The sequence below is a fragment of the Calliphora vicina genome, chromosome 4 (assembly GCF_958450345.1).
Source record: "Calliphora vicina chromosome 4, idCalVici1.1, whole genome shotgun sequence".
NCBI classification, from domain to species: Eukaryota; Metazoa; Arthropoda; class Insecta; order Diptera; family Calliphoridae; genus Calliphora; species Calliphora vicina.
In genome coordinates, this window is record NC_088783.1 from 4,902,068 (window position 1) to 4,921,481 (window position 19,414).

A 19,414-nucleotide genomic window follows, 5' to 3' on the forward strand; every position below is an offset into this window, starting at 1 on the left:
TATTTAGTGTTTGGAAAGTTTTGCCTCGCCCGCCTTATAGTCCAGACCTTGCCTCGTCCGAATACTAATTGTTTCGAACGATGCAGAACCCTCTCTCTGGGATACTCTTCACTTTGGAACGGAGTATCCGAAATTGGCAAGATTCGTTCTTGGCCAATACTTTGAATAAAATTAAAAGCTAAAAATTTTAAAACATTTCGAATGTTTAAGTCATAAAGCTAATAAATTCGAAACTTTTGAAAAACAATTTTTAAGTATGTATGTATGTATGTATGTATATGTAATTCAAAAATTCTGAAATACAAATAGAAAATTCTGAAATACAAAAATTTCTAAAATTCAATTGAAAATGGTGTAGACTTATTGTTTTCGTACAGCTTTTAAACAGCCGCACAAAATGAAAACAATTTCGAATCATTTTCTTATTATATTGTTTGTTGGGCATATTTCAATATTTTTCAATTTAGTTTTCAAACACAATAATAAAATATGTCCTCAGAAGATATACAATTTTCTATTGGCAAAAGCGTGGAATACTCACAGTTGGATTTTCACGAAATTGACGAAAAACTAAGTATTAGAAAATAATCTAAAAAAATATATGTAATTCAGTTAACCACTAATTCTCACTTAGAAAGCGAAATTCCCCTGGAACTTAAGTATCAAATCAATAATGTATTATCACTGACAAAGGAAGCCATTGAGAAATTAAAAATTTCTTTAATTTTACCAAAAATATTGGAAAACCCCAAACTGTTAAAGCAATACTTAAGCACTACAAAATATAATCATTGTCTGAAATTAGTACAGGAATATCGGAATAAAACTGTGAGTAACATTTTCTGCATTTAAAAAATCTATAATGTTATTTTTGCTTTAGAAAAACGAAACATTGCAGGAAGCCAATCAAAATGATTATAATCTTTTGCAAATCATTGATTATTTCCAAGAAAATTATAAAATGCTTGACGTTTTGCCCAACTGGTTAGATGACATTGACAATACGGAGAAGTGTTTGCTGACAGCCTTTGAGGATGTTTACCAAGTGGCCCAAGAAAGATTTCATAGGTCTGCCATGGCCGATTTGGCCAAGGAGAAGCGTTTGCATGAGGTTTATTTAGCTAACGAAGAAGTTAAAAAGAATATAGAAGGTTAAATTTACACTTAAAATAATAATTTATTTAATATGCTAACCTGGATTTCAGAAATCACACGCAAAATACAAAATAAAAAGTTAAATCGTCTTTGGAAAGCTGCCGCCAAAACTGGCGTAATTAAACATTTGGAAGATGAACTGGCATTTCATCAATATGACAATAATATGTTTGTTAAACAGCAAATGTAAGACCACTAGCAAACAAATGTTTCTAATAGAAAAACCAAATAATTGACAAAAAAAACTTTTAGTTCGAATAGCCATCGGGAAATTCAAAATATTAATAATACTTCCTCAATCAAACAACAAGAACTTGAAGAAGAATTGGAAAAGGCTCGATTAAGTTACGAGAAAAAACTAAAGGAGGATTTGATACAAGAAAGAAATGTCAGAGATGAAAGGTAAGAGTTTTTGAGATCAAAGACATACATGTCTTTTTAATACGGCGCGCGCCATGCAGAAATAAATTACAGCTGCAAATACAGGCCTTGATCGCCAAATACGATCAAACTATTTACGACAAATACAAAGAAGAAATCTTCCTCCAAGAGGAGTATGACAAGCAAAAGCAAGAATTTGATATTTTTCTTATAGAATATAAGCGGGAAGATGCCATCTATGATGAATTGGTGCGTAAAAGAGAACGAGAATATAAACGCTTGCATGACGCTAAAATTTGGTTGTTCACACATACTCGTGCTGCCAAAAAGATACAACGTTGGTGGAAAAAGTATTTGAGAGATCAAAAACAAATGCAGAAACAAAAGGCTAAAGCGGGTAAAGGTAGAAACAAAGGAAAGCCACCTGGCAAAGGCGATAACAAGAAAGCCAAAAATAAATCTGGTGGCAAAGGAAAGAATAAATAAATATATATTAATGCATTGTAATATTTACAAACTTCACAAAATATACATACATATATTTTTTAATAAAAACTTGTCTCCCATTTAAAATAATTTAATAATTTTGAATGATTTTAATTTAACCGTTTTTGAATGTTTGATTAGTACTAAATTAATTTATTTATTTAGTATAGACACAAACCTCAATATATGTTGACTCTCAGAAATGTTGTTATTTTTAGTCTGGCCACTATACTTACATATATATTCAAATTAATGTACTCAAAATAAAAATCGATTATCGGTTTGTGTCTGAGATTGATGACAAATGGCAAAATATATATTTTTGCTCTATTTCCGTTTTTTTTATATAGGTTTTTACCGAATTAGCAAACGGCGGTCTTCAAACCTATCAGTCACATAAGAAATACATGGCGTTTGTGTGTAATGTGTTTGCTATCAACAAGATGAGCCAGAATGTGTCAAAACTAAATATACTTCTACTTTTTACTGCGGTATCCGTCGACGACACAAACACTGCCGGAATATGAGAGTTGAGTATATTTTTTTATTAAAACTAATCCAAATCTCCCCGATTTTTATACCCTGGATCTGGATCGTTATAGATAGCGGAGTCGATTAAGCAATGTCCGTCTGTTGAAATCAATTTTTTGAAGACCCCAGGTATCTTCGGGATCCAAATATTCGAGATTATATATATCCCAAGATAGAAATTTGTTGATTCAATTAAGTGTCTTGGTGTGGTAATGGACCAGTTTCTCAATTTTGATGAACATATTGACTTTATTTCCTCTCGGTTAACTTTTGGACTCAGAAGGCTATACCACACTGGTTTATACTTGCCTACGAGAATAAGGTATACGTTAGCCCACGCTTTGCTAATGTCTCATCTAAACTACTGCATTGAGGTCTACTCTGGTACCAATTCGCACATCCTGGACAGAATCTTTCGTGTTGTGAAGAGAATTGTGCGGTTTGTTTATTGTATTGGATATCATGAACACATATCTCAAGCTATTATCAAATTTCTATCTTGTTCTTTCAGACAGTATGTAAAATTACGAAATTTAATATATTTCTACAAGATTATCAAATATGGTATTCCAAACTATCTTCTTGGACGATTTATGTTTTCAAGATCTACTAGAAATCCACAACTTATTATACCACTTATAACATGTTCTGTTTTTGAACGATCGTTTCTTATAAGATCTGCAAGATACTGGAATATTTTACCAAATGATTTACGAGTGTTTTCTTTTTCATGTAGGTTATTTAGAAAACGTCTTCTTGACCTTTTTCCCAATATGGCCAATTAATAAATGTATAATTTTTAGCTCACTAAATATTTACGCAAATGGTGTGCCTCCACTGATAGGGAGTCTTGAAACAAATTTTATACGTCATATCAAAGAATCAAGGGTGTACATTTCAATTTCAATTCGAATAAATTTAATCTAACTTATTAATTTTTATTTAAGTTTTGTTTAACAAATACTTTTGGCTTATTTAAATTGTTTATTAAAAAATATATTGTTAAAATAATATTCATGTAATACAATGTTAAAATAATATTATGGAAATAGATGTAATACGTTTTTGGCCTTGAAGGCTTTTTGTATTACAAACAAATAAATGAAAAATGAAAAAATGAAAAAATGAAATATTCAATAATTCTGTCAGACATGGTTTCGAGATGTTTTCTACATATTTAACATCAGCATAATCGGTCCACAAATGGCTGAGATATGAGGAAAAATCCAGGACAACCTCGATTTTTTACATATATCTGGATTACTATGTCATTAATATAGACAATATGGATATCTAATGATAGATATTTCAAAGACCTTTGCAACGACGTATATAAGACCATAGTAAGTTGGACCTACAATGGGTCAAAATCGGAATTTTTATTTTACCAAAAAAAAAATTAAAAAACCAAAAATTTTTTTTTAAATTTAAAAAAAAATTTAAAATTTTAAATAACAATTCGAAAAAAATAACTTTGGAAAAAAAATAAATTTTGTTCACCTAAAAATATTTAAAATTTGTATTTTGAAGTATAATTTGGTGAAGGGTTGGTATATAAGTTTTGGAACAGCCGAATTAGATCTCTTACTTGTTTTTTAAATATTTTGTTTTTAAACAACAACAAATTAATAAGTATTTATAAAAAAGGAATGGTTTAAAAATCTTTACTGTGTTAAAAGTAATTTTCATAAAATTATTAAAGTTAGCTGCCGCCGTAAATTTGGTTGGAGGTCTCTGCAACAGACCTTTATTAAAGAAGAACTCTAAGCAAATGAACACTTTTTAAAATCTTTTATTTTACTTGCAATGTTTGTTTACTTGTTTGTATGTGAAAATTTGTAACTTAATTGTGAATTAGTTCTCCTAGCCCGAATTTGGCATCATGTGTACGATAGTACAATATGGGCATTTCCTCCGATTAGTCAACCAGAATCGAAAAATAAAATGTTGATTGTGTTTTATTAAGGATACTTCGATATAATTTAAACGGCCTGAAATCGGTCCATTATTTCACCTAGCCCCATACAAAATATATAACAAAACAAGTAAGAAATCTACATTCGGCTTGACCGATATATATACACTTCATCAAATTGTAATTTAAAAAAAATTTAATATTTTTAGGAATCGAAATTAATTTTTTTTTCCAAAATTGTTTTTTTTTTAATTTTTTACAAACATACTTTATAATTTTAAAAAAAAAATTTGTGACAAAAAAAATATTTTTGGTGAAAAAATATTTCTCAAAACAAAAATTTTAAAAAATAAAATTTTTTATTGTTTTTTCAAAAATATCAAACAATATTGATATTTTTGAAAAAATATCTTTTTTTAAAAATGCTGTAAATTATCTCATTTTGTATCTGAAAATTAGAGTATCCAAAACCGAAAACCGGTCAACCGGGTTTTTCATCTTTTTAAACTTCACCGGTTTCGGTTTTTTGACAAACCGGTTTTTGAATGACGGTTAACCGGTTTTAATTAAATATATTTTCTAAAGCTCATTCAAACATATTTTTCGGTTAAACCGGAAACCGGTTTTTGGACACTCTACTGAAAATCCATGGAAAATTTCAAAAACATAGCGATGAAAGAAATTTATTTTTCACTTTATTAAAAGAATTTTATAAGTTTAAAATAAAATTCTTTGAACAATGGAATTTCGACATAAAAAATATATAACAAAACAAGTAAGAGATTTATAGTCGGCTTTGCCGAATTTTATATACCCTTCACCAAATTGTAATTAAAAAAAAATTTTGTTGGTGAAAAAATATTCTCCAAAAAAAATTTTTGAAAATTTTGAAAAAAAAACTATCGTTTTTTCAAATTTTTGAAAAAAAAATTTAATAATTTGTTTTTGTTTTATATACAAATTCTGAACAGAGCAAACGCACCAAAATTCAGGCATTAATTTGCCTTTCATAATTTGAAAATTTTTGGATATAAAACAAAAAGAAATTTTTAAAATATTTGGAATTTTGTTTTTGCTATCCACATAAATATCACTTTGGTGACTTAGAAAATTAGGGCCTTAAAAAATAAATTCTGTTTAATAATTTTCAATTCAATGCGTGCTAAATATTTTATTCTTAATAATAATAACTAATAATTAAGCATTTGACAATTTAATTTATATTGTAGTTTTAAGTATTTGTTTACATTTCAGAGATTCCAATAATATTTAAAAAAATCCCCCAACTCTAAAAGAAAATCCCCCAAACTGGCAACACTGCCAGCTTCGTTAGCACGAATCTATGTGAGCGTGGATAGATCGTTTGTCTGTAAAAATTCAAATTTTGTTATCAATTTGATACAAAGTTTTCATTTCTAGTTCTTTGCAAAACAATCGGCCAGTTTAATTTTGTCGCTTCCAGTGTGAAGAACAAAAATTTATTTCGTTTTATTTAAACTAGTGCCGTGTATTTTGTAAATACTAAAGTAAATAAAAAAAAAGTGTTTGAACAAAATTTATTAATAATTTATTAAGAAAATAAAAAGATATATAGACACATATTTCTTTAACAAATAAAAGGTTGGTTGGTGGATGGTGCAGTTGTATAAGTGAATTTTGAATTATTAAATTTCACTTGTATATTTATATATTTTATTATATTTATTTATTTATTTATTTATTTCTGAAAATCAGATGTTTTTAAGTTCTAATAAATATTTTTGTTTATGCTAAACAAAAGATTATTCAATTTTTGTTTCGTATTTCAGATTTGCAAAAAGTTTTGTTTGTTTTTGTTTTTATTTTAATACGTACGTATGTATGTACGTATGTATAAAAAGTAGTGGACATAATTTATTACTGATAAGTTCAGTCATTATTTTAATTTTTATTAATTCAATTATTCAATTCATATTAAGGTCACTCATTCAAATGTTTTTCTATTAAAGAGACAAAATAAATAAAACAAATTTAAATGGATAGATGGAAAAATACGTTTTACATTTATTCATTTACATACAACAAAGTAAATACTCTTGTTTGTGTACTCGTACTCGTACTTACATTAACAGACCCCCGCCCCTATAAACTCTAATATTCAGATTGTAATTTATAATTTCAATTCAATTTCTTAATAAGGCACTTTGATTTTATTATACATTTTTCTAAACATTTTTTAATAATAAGATTTTTAATAATAAATAAAAAAATTAAAAATATGTATATATTTTTGCAAAATTACTACAATATTTACTATCATTTTATTTATTAGGAATTGCAGTAAATCGAGGTATAGTTGTAGCAATAATTCATTCATAGTTTTATGCATAGAATAAATACATAGAAGAGAAAAACATAAAACAAAATTACTCTCTTTTCACACATACGGATGATGCAATAACAAAATACATGGCAATACATTCTCTTGAATTAGATTTTTGTCAACAGATTTCGGTTTTGCCCTCTCAGTTACCTATCTAGTTGTCATCTATAGTTTTATGATTATAAAATTTTTAATTAAAACTTTTTTATTTTAGATTATTTTTTGCTAAAACAAGGGTTTATGACCGACCACTTTAAAATGATCCATATTTTTCTAAACAACAAATATCAGTTAAACTGATAGTGCCCACTTCTGAATTTAGAATGATAACGCTTTATGACATTTTCGAAAAGTTTAAACAAATTAGAATCTAAATTAATTCATTAAAAAAATGTACACGTATCGAAATATGTATTTTGTTTGTGCAAAGATTAATTAAAAAAACAAATACAATTGTTTTTCTATGTAGTATAAACATAAACAAAAATCTGCATATTAATAACCTACCCTACAGGCTGCAAAATAAACAAGAGAGGTTTTTGGTTACAAAACGATTGGCAACATGACATTCGATTGTACCGAATCTGAAATACCCTTCACATAAGTTTACTTTAATGTGATAAATTGGATTTATGCTGACATTTTTTAATTTCCCTCAAATTTTTTTTTTGGAAATTTTTGATTCAAAGTTTTTGTGAACAACTAAAATTTAGTTGAAAAATAGGTCAAACATCCAGGTTGTCCTGGTTTTTTCCTTATATCTCAGTCATTTGTGGACCGATTTTCTCGGAGATAGTTATGGATTACCAAGTCATTAATATCTATGTATAGACAATATGGATATCTAATGATAGATATTTCAAAGACCTTTGCAACGACGTATATAAGATCATAGTAAGTTGGACCTACAATGAGTCAAAATCGGAAAAAATATTTTTAACCCGATTTTTTTTTCATCAAAAGTTTTTTTGCAAGCTCTCTTACTTGTTCAACAAGAACTTTGTTTCTCAATTGTGGCAATACCAACAACATGATAGTTTTGACATATTCGTAAAAGATGCATTGGCAATTATTACAATGAATTCAATTTCGCTCGAAAATCGCATTAAAATAATTAAAATCCACTATGAAAATTGTGGTTCAGTTAAATTTAAATTTCGCAGTTGTTTCTGAAAAAATCATCATCGAATCGATTGCATCATTAAAACTCAAAATCCGTGATGTGATTAACGAAATAGACCCGCCATTTTGACAAAAATTTATGAAAAATTTTGATGAAAGAATCGACATCTGTTAGCGTGGTCGTGGTGGACATTTGCCAGATACCATTTTTTATTCATAATTGCCGAATTTTTATTCTTCATCTAAATTGTTTGTTTTATTTTGTTTTAGAAGACAAAGTTCTTGTTGAAAAACCTTTTAGCAACTTAAGTTGGTCTTAGGGTTTTTAATTTCCCGACCTTTTTTGATTCCCGGGAATCGGGGAATTTTTTTCTACATTCCCGGGTACCCGGCTATTCCCGAAATATATAATGATACTGTAAATTAGGAATATTATATCCAAATTTCATATAAAAACTTAGTGTTATAATTATTAAATATCAGAGCTTCGAATTAATTAATAAAATTTGAGCTTAATTCACAAAAATCTTAATCCGTAATTAAAAAATGTCAGCCTTTCATTCCATAAATCCATTCTAATATTTAATTTTTTAAATTCATTCAAAGCCTTTGTTTAAACTGAATTAATTTTAAAGTTAATTAATAACAAAAGTTATTCAAACTTTGAATGATTAAATTTTTGTTAATTCAAATTAAGTTAACATTTTTTTTCTTGATTCAGTTTTGTCTTTATCATTTACAAAATTAATTAAAAAAGTGTCTTAAGCCTTTTTGTAATAGATTTGAATGAAAGACAAATTTAATTAATTAATGCATTTTTGAAGCTATTTTGTTATGGATTTGAAGAAATTAGAATGATTCAATAATAAATAAATAATGAATTCTCTTTTTAAATACCGGGAATTCCCGGGATAAAAATCCTACATATTCGTAGTAGATGCATTGGCAATTGTTACAATGAATTCAATTTCGCTCGAAAATCGCATTAAAATAATTAAAATCGACTATGAAAATTGTGGTTCTGTTAAAGTTACATTTCGCTGTTTTTTCTGAAAAAATCATCATCGAATCGATTGCAGCATTAAAACTCAAAATCCGTGATATGAATAACGAAATAGACCCGCCATTTTGACAAAAATTTATTAAAAATTTTGATGAAAGAATCGACATCTGTCAGCGTGGTCGTGGTGAACATTTGCCAGATATTTTTTTTATTCATAATTGCCGAATTTTTATTCTTCATCTAAATTGTTTGTTTTATTTTGTTTTAGAAGACAAAGTTCTTGTTGAAAAACCTTTTAGCAACTTAAGTTGGACTATATCGGATATATTGATGTATCAATTATGTAAGAATGTTATTTGGGGGCTCCGGAAAGTGTATTGCAACAAACAGATTGATATGGCTATATAGACATAACAGAGTTCTCCAAAAAAATGTATAAATTTTTTTTTTAATTTTTTAATATAATTTTTTTTTTGTAATTTATTAGTTCATATAATTTTTTGGTTAAATATTTTACCCAAAATTGTGCCAATGACAATATTCTCATAGTAAAAGGCCTTTCATTTGATTTAGATACATATGCTGAACATATTATTCGATACCTACCTTGCTTATTGACCTGCAAGGTCCGTAAGGTATCTGGGGACTTCTGAAAATTGATTTCAACTGACATACGGACATCGGACATTCATCACGTTATATCAACTCCACATCTATAAGGATCCAGAATATAGAGTAATAATTTCCAAATCAAAATTCTGACTTAAAATTTTCTAAATCAATAATAGCAATGCCGTAACAATACGATTTTGTGTATTGCCTTAGTTTTAAAGTTTTTTTTTGAAATTATAGTGCTCACAAGAGTCGACCCTATCCCATAAATTTTACTTATCTATTCTCCATACATAACCTTGGCAGATCAGCAGAACCCTACCCCAAACTACTTTAAACAAATTAGAATGAATTGGCATTTTTTTTATTCGACTGGCTATTGGCCAAAAATAAAAGAATAAAATCCAAAATCATAAAGAATTTATATAAACAATAGACACACGACCACATACAAATCATAAAAAAATATCAAATTGCTCGTGCGACTTACTATACGATCAACCAGCCATTTGGACACCAACAGGTTTCGTAAAATTGTTGCTATAAACTAGAAAAAATGTACATACATACTAGTATAAATAAATAACCAAAAGCCGGTAAAACATTTAAATTCCTATACATGTTTAATTCGATAAATATTTTTATATAAAAACAAGTAAGAGTGCTATATTCGGCTGTGCCGAATCTTATATACCCTTCACCAAATTATACTTCAAAATTTTAAATATTTTTAGGTAAACAAAATTTAATTTTTTTCCAGTTGTTTTTGAATTTTTTGAAAAAAAAAATTTTTCGATTGTTATTTTAATTTTTTTTTTTTAAATTTAAAATTTTTTTTTTTAAATTTAAAAAATTTTTTTTTAAATTTTAAAATTTTTTTTTGTTTTTAAAATTTTTTTTTTTAAAAAAAAAAATTCGGGTTCAAAATTTTTTCCCGATTTTGACCCATTGTAGGTCCAACTTACTATGGTCTTATATAAGACGTTTGCAAATGTCTTTGAAATATCTATCATTAGATATCCATATTGTCTATATTAATGTCTTAGTAATCCAGATATAGGTAAAAAAATAGGTCAAAAATCGAGGTAGTCTTGGTTTTTTCCTCATATCTCAGCCATTTGTGGACCGATTTTGCTGATTTTAAATAGCAAAATTCTCGAAAGCATGTCTGACAGAATTATTGAAGATTTGGATCCCGAAGATATCTGGGGTCTTCAGAAAACTGATTTCAACAGACAGACAGACAGACGGACAGACAGACAGACAGACAGACAGACAGACAGACAGACAGACAGACAGACAGACAGACAGACAGACGGACATGGCTTAATCGACTCCGCTATCTATAAGGATCCAGAATATATATACTTTATAGGGTCGGAAATGAAAAATGTAGAAATTACAAACGGAATGACAAACTTATATATACCCTTCTCACGAAGCTGAAGGGTATAAAAACGTTACATTTTTGGTTATATATAAACAAAAAATAATTTTTTTAATGCGCAATTCAATACTAAATAAAACTATGTCACGCAATATTGTAGTAAACCAGCATTAACAATTTATTTTGTTTATTTTTATAGTTCTGAAATAAACAAAGGAAGTTCGTTTTAACAACATGAGTCCACCAGCATTATTAAGCAAAGATTTGCCGGACATTGAGGTAAGTGTAATGATAATTAAAATAAACTGAAATTATTTTATAAAACACAAAAACAAATATTTTTCTCAGAATCTTTTAAGTTTAAATCCCCGAGTGAAAACTAAATGTACCGTGGTGCCAACTACTGAAACCAAAGTAAATAAGAAGCATTGGAAACGTAATACAGATCGCAGTTGTGCTGTAAGTAAAACAATTCAGATATAAATACATATATTTCTAAGAGTTATATCCAATTTGAGCAAAAACTCAGTAAAGAAAACTATTTTATAAAAATTCCAGTCTGGTCCCAAACTCAACAATGACTTTGAGGACATTAAGCACACAACTCTCTCGGAAAGAGCTGCCCTTAAAGAAGCCGCCAGATGTCTGAAATGTGCGGATGCTCCCTGTCAAAAATCCTGTCCTACTCAATTGGATATTAAGAGTTTTATTACAAGTATTTCCAACAAAAACTACTATGGTTCCGCCAAAGCCATCTTTTCCGATAATCCATTGGGTCTGACCTGTGGCATGGTGTGTCCCACTAGTGATTTGTGTGTGGGTGGTTGTAATCTTCAGGCTTCCGAAGAGGGACCCATTAACATTGGCGGTTTGCAGCAATATGCCACCGAAGTCTTTAAGCAAATGGGTGTTAGGCAAATTGTGCCACCCGGCATAAAGGCTCCCAAGCAATTGGAAAAGAAAATAGCCTTGTTGGGTGGTGGCCCAGCTTCTTTGTCCTGCGCCACATTTTTGGGACGTTTGGGTTATAAAAATATAACCATTTATGAAAAGCGTACCTATTTGGGTGGTTTGAGTTCTTCCGAAATTCCCCAGTATAGATTGCCTGTAGATGTGGTCAATTTTGAAATACAACTTGTTAAAGATTTGGGTGTCAAGATTGAAACAAATAGAGCGCTTTCAACTAAGGATTTGACTGTTAAGGTAAATCATAACGAAATTAAAAACAAATAAAATATTTATTTAACTATTTTGTTTATAATTTTTAGCATCTTCTTTCCACCGATCATGTGGTCTACTTGGGCATTGGTTTGCCAGAACCTAAAGTAAATCCCATCTTTAAAGATTTAGATGAATCTATGGGTTTTTATACCTCCAAGAGTTTCCTACCTAAGGTAGCTAATGGCTCCAAGCCAGGACTTTGTGCTTGCAAGGCTAACCAAGCTTTACCTCAACTGTTTGGCAATGTTATTGTCCTGGGTGCTGGTGATACTGCTTTCGATTGTGCCACTTCTGCTCTGAGATGTGGTGCAAAACGTGTATTTGTGGTGTTCCGCAAAGGTTCCTCTGGAATACGTGCCGTACCCGAAGAAGTCGAACTGGCTAGAGAAGAGAAATGTGAATTTCTACCTTATCTCTCACCACGCAAGGTGTTGGTAAAGGATAACAAGATTACCGGCATGGAATTCTGTCGTACCGAACAGGATGAAAATGATCAATGGCTAGAAGATGAAGAACAAACTACTAAATTGAAGGCCAACTTTGTTATATCGGCTTTTGGCTCTGGTCTCTATGACTCGGAGGTAATAGAAGCCATGGCACCTGTAGAGTTGGACAGGTGGAGTATGCCCAAACTTAATTCCAAGACTTTGCAAACTTCTGTACCTCAAGTATTTTGTGGTGGAGATTTGGCTGGCTCCGCTGACACTACTGTGGAATCGGTAAATGATGGTAAAATTGCAGCCTGGAGTATTCATTGTCATTTGGAAGGTTTGCCTTTGGACACACCCGCTGAGTTGCCTTTATTCCATACTGATATTGATAACGTTGATATTTCGGTGGAGATGTGTGGCATTAAGTTTGAAAATCCCTTTGGTTTGGCCTCAGCTCCACCCACTACAAGTGCTGCCATGATAAGAAGAGCTTTCGAACAAGGCTGGGGTTTCGTGGTCACAAAAACATTTGGTCTAGACAAGGATTTGGTAACAAATGTATCACCTCGTATCGTCAGAGGTACTACATCTGGTTATAACTATGGGCCGCAACAAGGATCCTTCTTAAACATCGAACTGATCTCCGAAAAGAAGCCAGAATATTGGTTCCGTGCCATATCGGAGTTAAAGAGAGATTTCCCAACCAAAATTGTAATTGCCAGCATAATGTGTCAATATAATGAAGACGATTGGACTGAAATGGCTACCAAAGCCGAAGCTTGTGGTTCAGATGCTTTGGAATTGAATTTATCTTGTCCCCATGGTATGGGTGAATCTGGCATGGGTTTGGCCTGTGGTCAAGATCCAGTTTTAGTTGAAAACATATCCAAATGGGTGCGTAAAGCTGTGAAAATTCCCTTCTTTGTCAAACTCACTCCAAATATCACTGATATTGTGGGTATTGCTATGGCAGCCAAAAAAGGCAATGCAGATGGTGTATCGGCTATTAATACCGTACAAGGTTTGATGAGCCTCAAGGCTGATGCCAGTCCTTGGCCAGCTATTGGTGCTGAGAAGAAAACCACTTATGGTGGTGTATCTGGCAATGCCACACGGCCCATGGCCTTAAGAGCTATTTCATCCATAGCCAACAAGTTGCCTGGTTTCCCCATCTTGGGCATTGGTGGCATTGACTCGGGTGAAGTTGCTTTGCAATTTTTACAAGCTGGTGCTACAATTTTACAAGTTTGCTCTTCGGTTCAAAATCAAGATTTCACTTTAATCGAGGATTATTGTACAAGTCTGAAGGCTTTGCTATATCTTAAAGCCAATCCTCCACCAAATAACGCCGCCTTCTGGGATGGACAGTCGCCACCAACACCTAAACATCAAAAGGGCAAACCCGTAATGCATTTAACTGGTGAAGGCAATAAGGTAGGATTTATTAAATTGAAGTGACAACAACAGGTCTTAATAATTGTATGCAATTAATTTCTTAGCCTTTAGGTTTCTTTGGCCCTTATTTGAAAGAAAGAGAAGAAAAACTTGCAAAATTGCGTGAAGAAAAGGGACCTATATGGAAGATTGATGGTAGTGATGATGATGCCGATATGATGCCTCAAACTAATGGTGGTCACGTAACACAAGCAGCTCCTAAAGTTAAGGATATAATTGGACGTGCATTGCCTCATATTGGTACATATAAGAATTTGGATAATAAACAACAAAAAGTTGCTTTGATTGATGATGTAAGTTGGTTGCTCTACCTTCAACTCATGTCGAATATTTGTTTGACCTTTTTGTTTATATTTTAGGATTTGTGCATCAATTGTGGCAAGTGTTATATGACTTGTGCCGATTCCGGTTATCAAGCTATTGAATTTGATCCGGTTACGCATATTCCACATATAAACGATGACTGTACCGGTTGTACTCTCTGTGTATCCGTATGCCCCATTATCGATTGTATCACAATGGTACCAAAAACCATTCCACATGTTGTCAAGCGTGGTCTAGGAGAAGAGAAACACTTCTATACTCATGCTCTGAGTCCAGTGCAATAAAATAATTATATGCAATTTTAAGAAAAACAAAATGATATGTATATTAGTAGTCAAATACAAATAAATGTTTGTGTAATTAATAACGGAATATATGATGAATTTAGAATAACAATTAAATAATGTAAATAATTCATAGATAATTTTAATAAAATTTTTTAATGATGCTGATTCTATTAAATTTCAAAAAATGTACATATTTCTATAAAATAACATTTTTAATCTTCAACAGGTTAGGGTAGTTTAGAATTTAACATTTGTATACCTATTAATGTGAGTGGCATTGAGAATAGACATAGAGCGGAAACTCTCCTGTCAAAGACCTAACTCAGTTGTCAAAAGCCTAAGTGGTGAGAATGTATTATTAGAAAAAACTATGTGAAAACATAAACAACACTCTTACACAGAAAAAACTATTTCTTAAACCGTTTCAATTCAAATAATTGTCTCATATTGAACTGGTTTCAATTATTTCATAATTAAATCAAGTATTCATTTGCTCAAAAACTAAATTTCTTGATATTTTCTATTGAATTTTGAGTTTTGAATTTGATTATTTTGAGAATTGAATATACAATTTTCGTTATTGGTTGAATTTCAAATACAAAAATTAATGAATAGATAATTTTCGTAATTGAAAACACATTTTTGTTATTTTTTGTGTTTCAATTACAAAAATTATCTATTCATTAATTTTTGTATTTGAAATTCAACCAATAACGAAAATTGTATATTCAATTGTCAAAATAATCAAAGTTTTGAGTTTTTTCTAGTTTCCGCTCTATGTTTTCTATGGTGTGGGGTGAAACATATATAAATTTGACATTCCGTTTGTAATATCTACAATTTCAATTAAAGTTCATATATTTCATAAATTGCGGCTTCGATATAGCCTTCTCTCCCAAAAACACACTTTTCACCATAATTAATATTCCCATGTTAAAATTATCACTCTTGGCTATAAAATTCAGCCATTTATTCAATAGTAAAATTCTGGACTATACCCCATATATTGATTTGTCAGTCATGTTTCACTTAGGTTTTTTTGACGATCAAATGCCAGTTATTAATCAGATTAGTTAATCTTAAAATAAATCTAATCTAATGTTAATTCACTTTTTGATGTTTTTGGGTTCTATTTTAAACTTCGTAGTATTGCCATACACAACGTCAGAAAATGTCAGATCTTGTTATCAAAAAAAAATAGAGTGTTTAATTTATGAATAAGAAGAAAACAATTGTAGCTGGATGTGTGAAAAATAAATTGGAAAAATTGAGGATATTCAAATTCAAACAAAAATCTATGCAATTACTATACATATTTTCAAGTTTTTTAAATCTTCCTTAACCGCGGATGGTCCATTTTATTATGCTTTCCCACACAAATAGTTTTTCATCAGCTGATCGCTTAACTTACGAATAAAACAAAAACCACATTCGTAGATTAAACTTAACTTAATCTGCAAGTCAAAAACCCGCCCTTAGAATGCTTAAAATCAGGGACCCGAAATAACTGTTATTTTTTTTTAAATAAGCAATTGGTTATAGAAAAAATAACTGCAAAAAAAAGGTTCCGTAATAACAATTATAAATAACTCAAAAAAATTTTAGTCTATGATAACCATTATGAAAAATTTTAATTTTTTAGTTTTTTGATAACCATTATGAATGATTTTTATTTTTTTTGGTCTTCAATAATCATTATGAAAGATTTTTATTTATTTCGGTCTCTGATAACCATTATGAAATATTTTTATTTTTTTTGGTCTTCAATAACCATTATGAATGATTTTTAATTTTTTGGTCTTTGATAACCATTATAAACAAATTTAATTTTTTTGGTCTTCGATAGACTACAGCCATTACAAATATTTATACCCTACACCACCATAGTGATAGAGCGTATAGTGCCCCAAGGACGAAGTCTATTGAATTTGGTTAGAATCGGTCTATTATTTCTCCTAGCCCCCGTACGATTGTCCTATCTGAAAATAGATAAACCCTCATAAATATCTTAGTTATATAGATATCCAAACCAAATTCAGCACAAATATGTTTTATATAAGTCGAACTCTCACTACTAAATTTTGTGACGATTGGTCTATAATTAGTCATAGCTCCCATACAAGGCCCACTTCCGAAAACCATTTTAACGAATATAGATTTCTTAAAAAAGTTGGTATTCAAATAAAATTTAACACAAATAAGTTTCACATATTCAGAAGACATGTCACTTAATTTTATGCCGATTGGTCCATAATTAGTCATAGATCCCACATATTGCACATTATAAATATTCTTGATGGTTATCAAAGACCTAAAACAATAAAAATCTTTCATAATGGTTATTGAAGACCAAATAAAAATCGTTTATAATGGTTATCAAAGACCAAAATAATATTGGTTATTTTTAACTGTTATTCAGAGACCATTTTTCAAAAATTCTTGATAAACAATTATTTCAGGATTTTTTCCAATATTGGTTATAACAGTTATGTCCCTGCTTAAAATGCCGTTGTTGCCATACGTTAAATTTATTTATTTTAGTTGACCATTTTAGGTGGTTGTCTTTGCTAGAAGTAAGCTAAGATTTGTACCAAAATACGGTTTATAAATACTTATAATAGGCCGAAATATATACTTATTTTTTAATTTAAAAAGAGAGTACTTATACGAATAAACAAATTTTGGAAAATATTAATATTTTAAGTAAAAAGAAGACAATGAACAGTAAATTAAATCAAACTCTTTATTACATTATACAATTTATATGATATAAAATCTTTAATGATATTTTTCATGACTAGCTTTTATATTATATAAATTGTATAATGTAATAAATAGTTTGATTTAAAGTTCATTTTCTTCTTTTTAGTAGCCTCAATAATAACGTAACTTAATATCATTGATACAAATTTTTTTTACTGAAATAAGTCACATTAAGCAACAAAATTTATTTTGGTTTAAATTTGTATTCCTACAGTTACTGCTAACATTAAATAAAGTTCATATTATTAATTTGGATTAGATCATGTAAATAAAAACTTGTTGTTTCTACTTCTTAGAGCATCTTGAATATTTCGAATTTAAATTCAAAATTTCGAACATAATTTAAATAGCTTATATTCTGAAACTATAGGTCTGTTCATTTACTTTCCCAGTAAATACTTGCAACGAGAGAATAAAATCAAAATTTACAAAATTACTCTCTTAAATTCTCAAAAATAGTAAAAAGTAAATGAACGCTTTTCCAGTAACAATTGTTTTATACACACAATTTTCTTATTTTATTCCTCTTAAATTGTAAAATACTCACATTTTCTTCAATTAAAATTTTTAAATTCTTTTTTTTCCATTTTTTCACCACAAAAATAAATAAATAATAACACAAAACATATGAAATATAAGCTGCTAACAATTACGAGTTCAAAATAGGACTTGTAATAGTTTGCAACGAGAGAACAGTCTCTAAAATTTATACGCTCTTGATTTTTGCTCTACTTGAAAGTTTTTTGAGTTAATGAACGCTTTTCCAGTAACAATTGTTACTAAATAGTAACAACTTTTAGTTATTGAACAAAGCTTATGTATGTACTTTGAAAATATTTTCAAATGTATGAACATTTAAATTTTTTTTTTCAATATTTTAGAGTTCGAAATTGTAAAATATGAATAATGTAGTTTTTTTATGAATCATCATGATTTGGAGATTATTTTTTTTAATTGTTCGGAATTATCCGGGGTTGTCATAGAACCAAATCATTGTCGGAATCGGTTTTGAAAATGACAAAAAAGGTACATTTGACTTATGAAATCCACTGTAATTGTTTATATATAAAATATAAACCCGATAACTTTTTCTGTCCAATATATCATCAATGTACTTTTTCTCGTTTTCAAAAACGATTCCGACAATGATTGGATTCTATGACAACCTCGATCATCAGGTTTATAAATGAAGACACATATCGATGGCTTAATATAAAAAAGGCGTAACTTATCTTTTTTTTCAAAAATATCAATGTAAAAAGGGTATATTAAATAACTTCATTGAAATAAAACAAAATAAATTTTAAATGAGAAATAAAATGTGCTGTCTTTTCTTATTAAAAATTGCATTAAAACTTTTTTTGTGTCTAAAATTATATGGATTTTATTAAGTTTTTTTCTTCTCCTGTAAAGTAACAAAAAATCGAGTTACGCCTTTTTTAAAATTAAAATAATTTATTTAATAATGACAAATGTAGATAGTTTGAAAATTTTAAATCGAATGAAAATGATCTAGAGATGGTTTTAGATTTAAAATAATAATATTCAAAATTTTTCGAACATAAGTTCGAATTTTCGAGATTAATGGGTTACGCGGAATGTTTCAAAATTCGGTTTACAAATTTTGATCTAAACTAACATACAAACAAATATTGCAAGTTAAATAAACGCTTTTAATAATTGATCACTTTGTGAATATGAAATAATAGCTTAGGCTCAAGTGCATATAAATTTCTAAGAAAATATATTTTTTTAAATAATTTCAAAGACTTCTAAAAATTGTTAGTATAATTTATAGCGAAAACCATTAAATTTTCATCCTCAGATGTTGAGTTAAGGCAGATCTGATAAATTTAATGGTTTTTGAACACTCTAATAGCTAATTTTTATCACAGTTGAGGGCCTATTAAATACATCTATTAATTAGCTGATTCAAAGAAGCTTTTCTGAATAAGAGTAAAACTGGATTCACTTTATTC

At 29.3% G+C, this 19,414-nt stretch overlaps 2 protein-coding genes across 3 annotated transcripts; both read left to right on the forward strand.

Annotated features, from left to right (window-relative positions):
• The first annotated feature begins 437 nt into the window (after positions 1 to 437).
• LOC135956710 (GRIP and coiled-coil domain-containing protein-like) lies at positions 438 to 2,022 on the forward strand. Its single transcript, XM_065507276.1, has 6 exons — positions 438 to 574; positions 635 to 828; positions 881 to 1,151; positions 1,206 to 1,341; positions 1,408 to 1,557; positions 1,617 to 2,022. Exons 1-6 carry the CDS (start codon positions 490 to 492, stop codon positions 2,020 to 2,022), a joined length of 1,242 nt encoding a protein of 413 aa, XP_065363348.1. The 5' UTR covers positions 438 to 489.
• A 3,898-nt stretch (positions 2,023 to 5,920) lies between these two features.
• Positions 5,921 to 14,757, forward strand: su(r) (dihydropyrimidine dehydrogenase su(r)). Of its 2 annotated transcripts, none has more exons than XM_065509788.1 (7): positions 5,921 to 6,088; positions 11,154 to 11,233; positions 11,303 to 11,413; positions 11,513 to 12,157; positions 12,223 to 14,040; positions 14,106 to 14,354; positions 14,421 to 14,757. In XM_065509788.1, exons 2-7 carry the CDS (start codon positions 11,189 to 11,191, stop codon positions 14,667 to 14,669), a joined length of 3,117 nt encoding a protein of 1,038 aa, XP_065365860.1. In that variant the 5' UTR covers positions 5,921 to 6,088; positions 11,154 to 11,188; the 3' UTR covers positions 14,670 to 14,757. The 2 variants fall into 2 exon arrangements, with proteins under 2 accessions (XP_065365860.1, XP_065365861.1); XM_065509789.1 differs by having other exon boundaries at positions 5,933 to 5,994.
• The last annotated feature ends 4,657 nt before the right edge of the window (positions 14,758 to 19,414 follow it).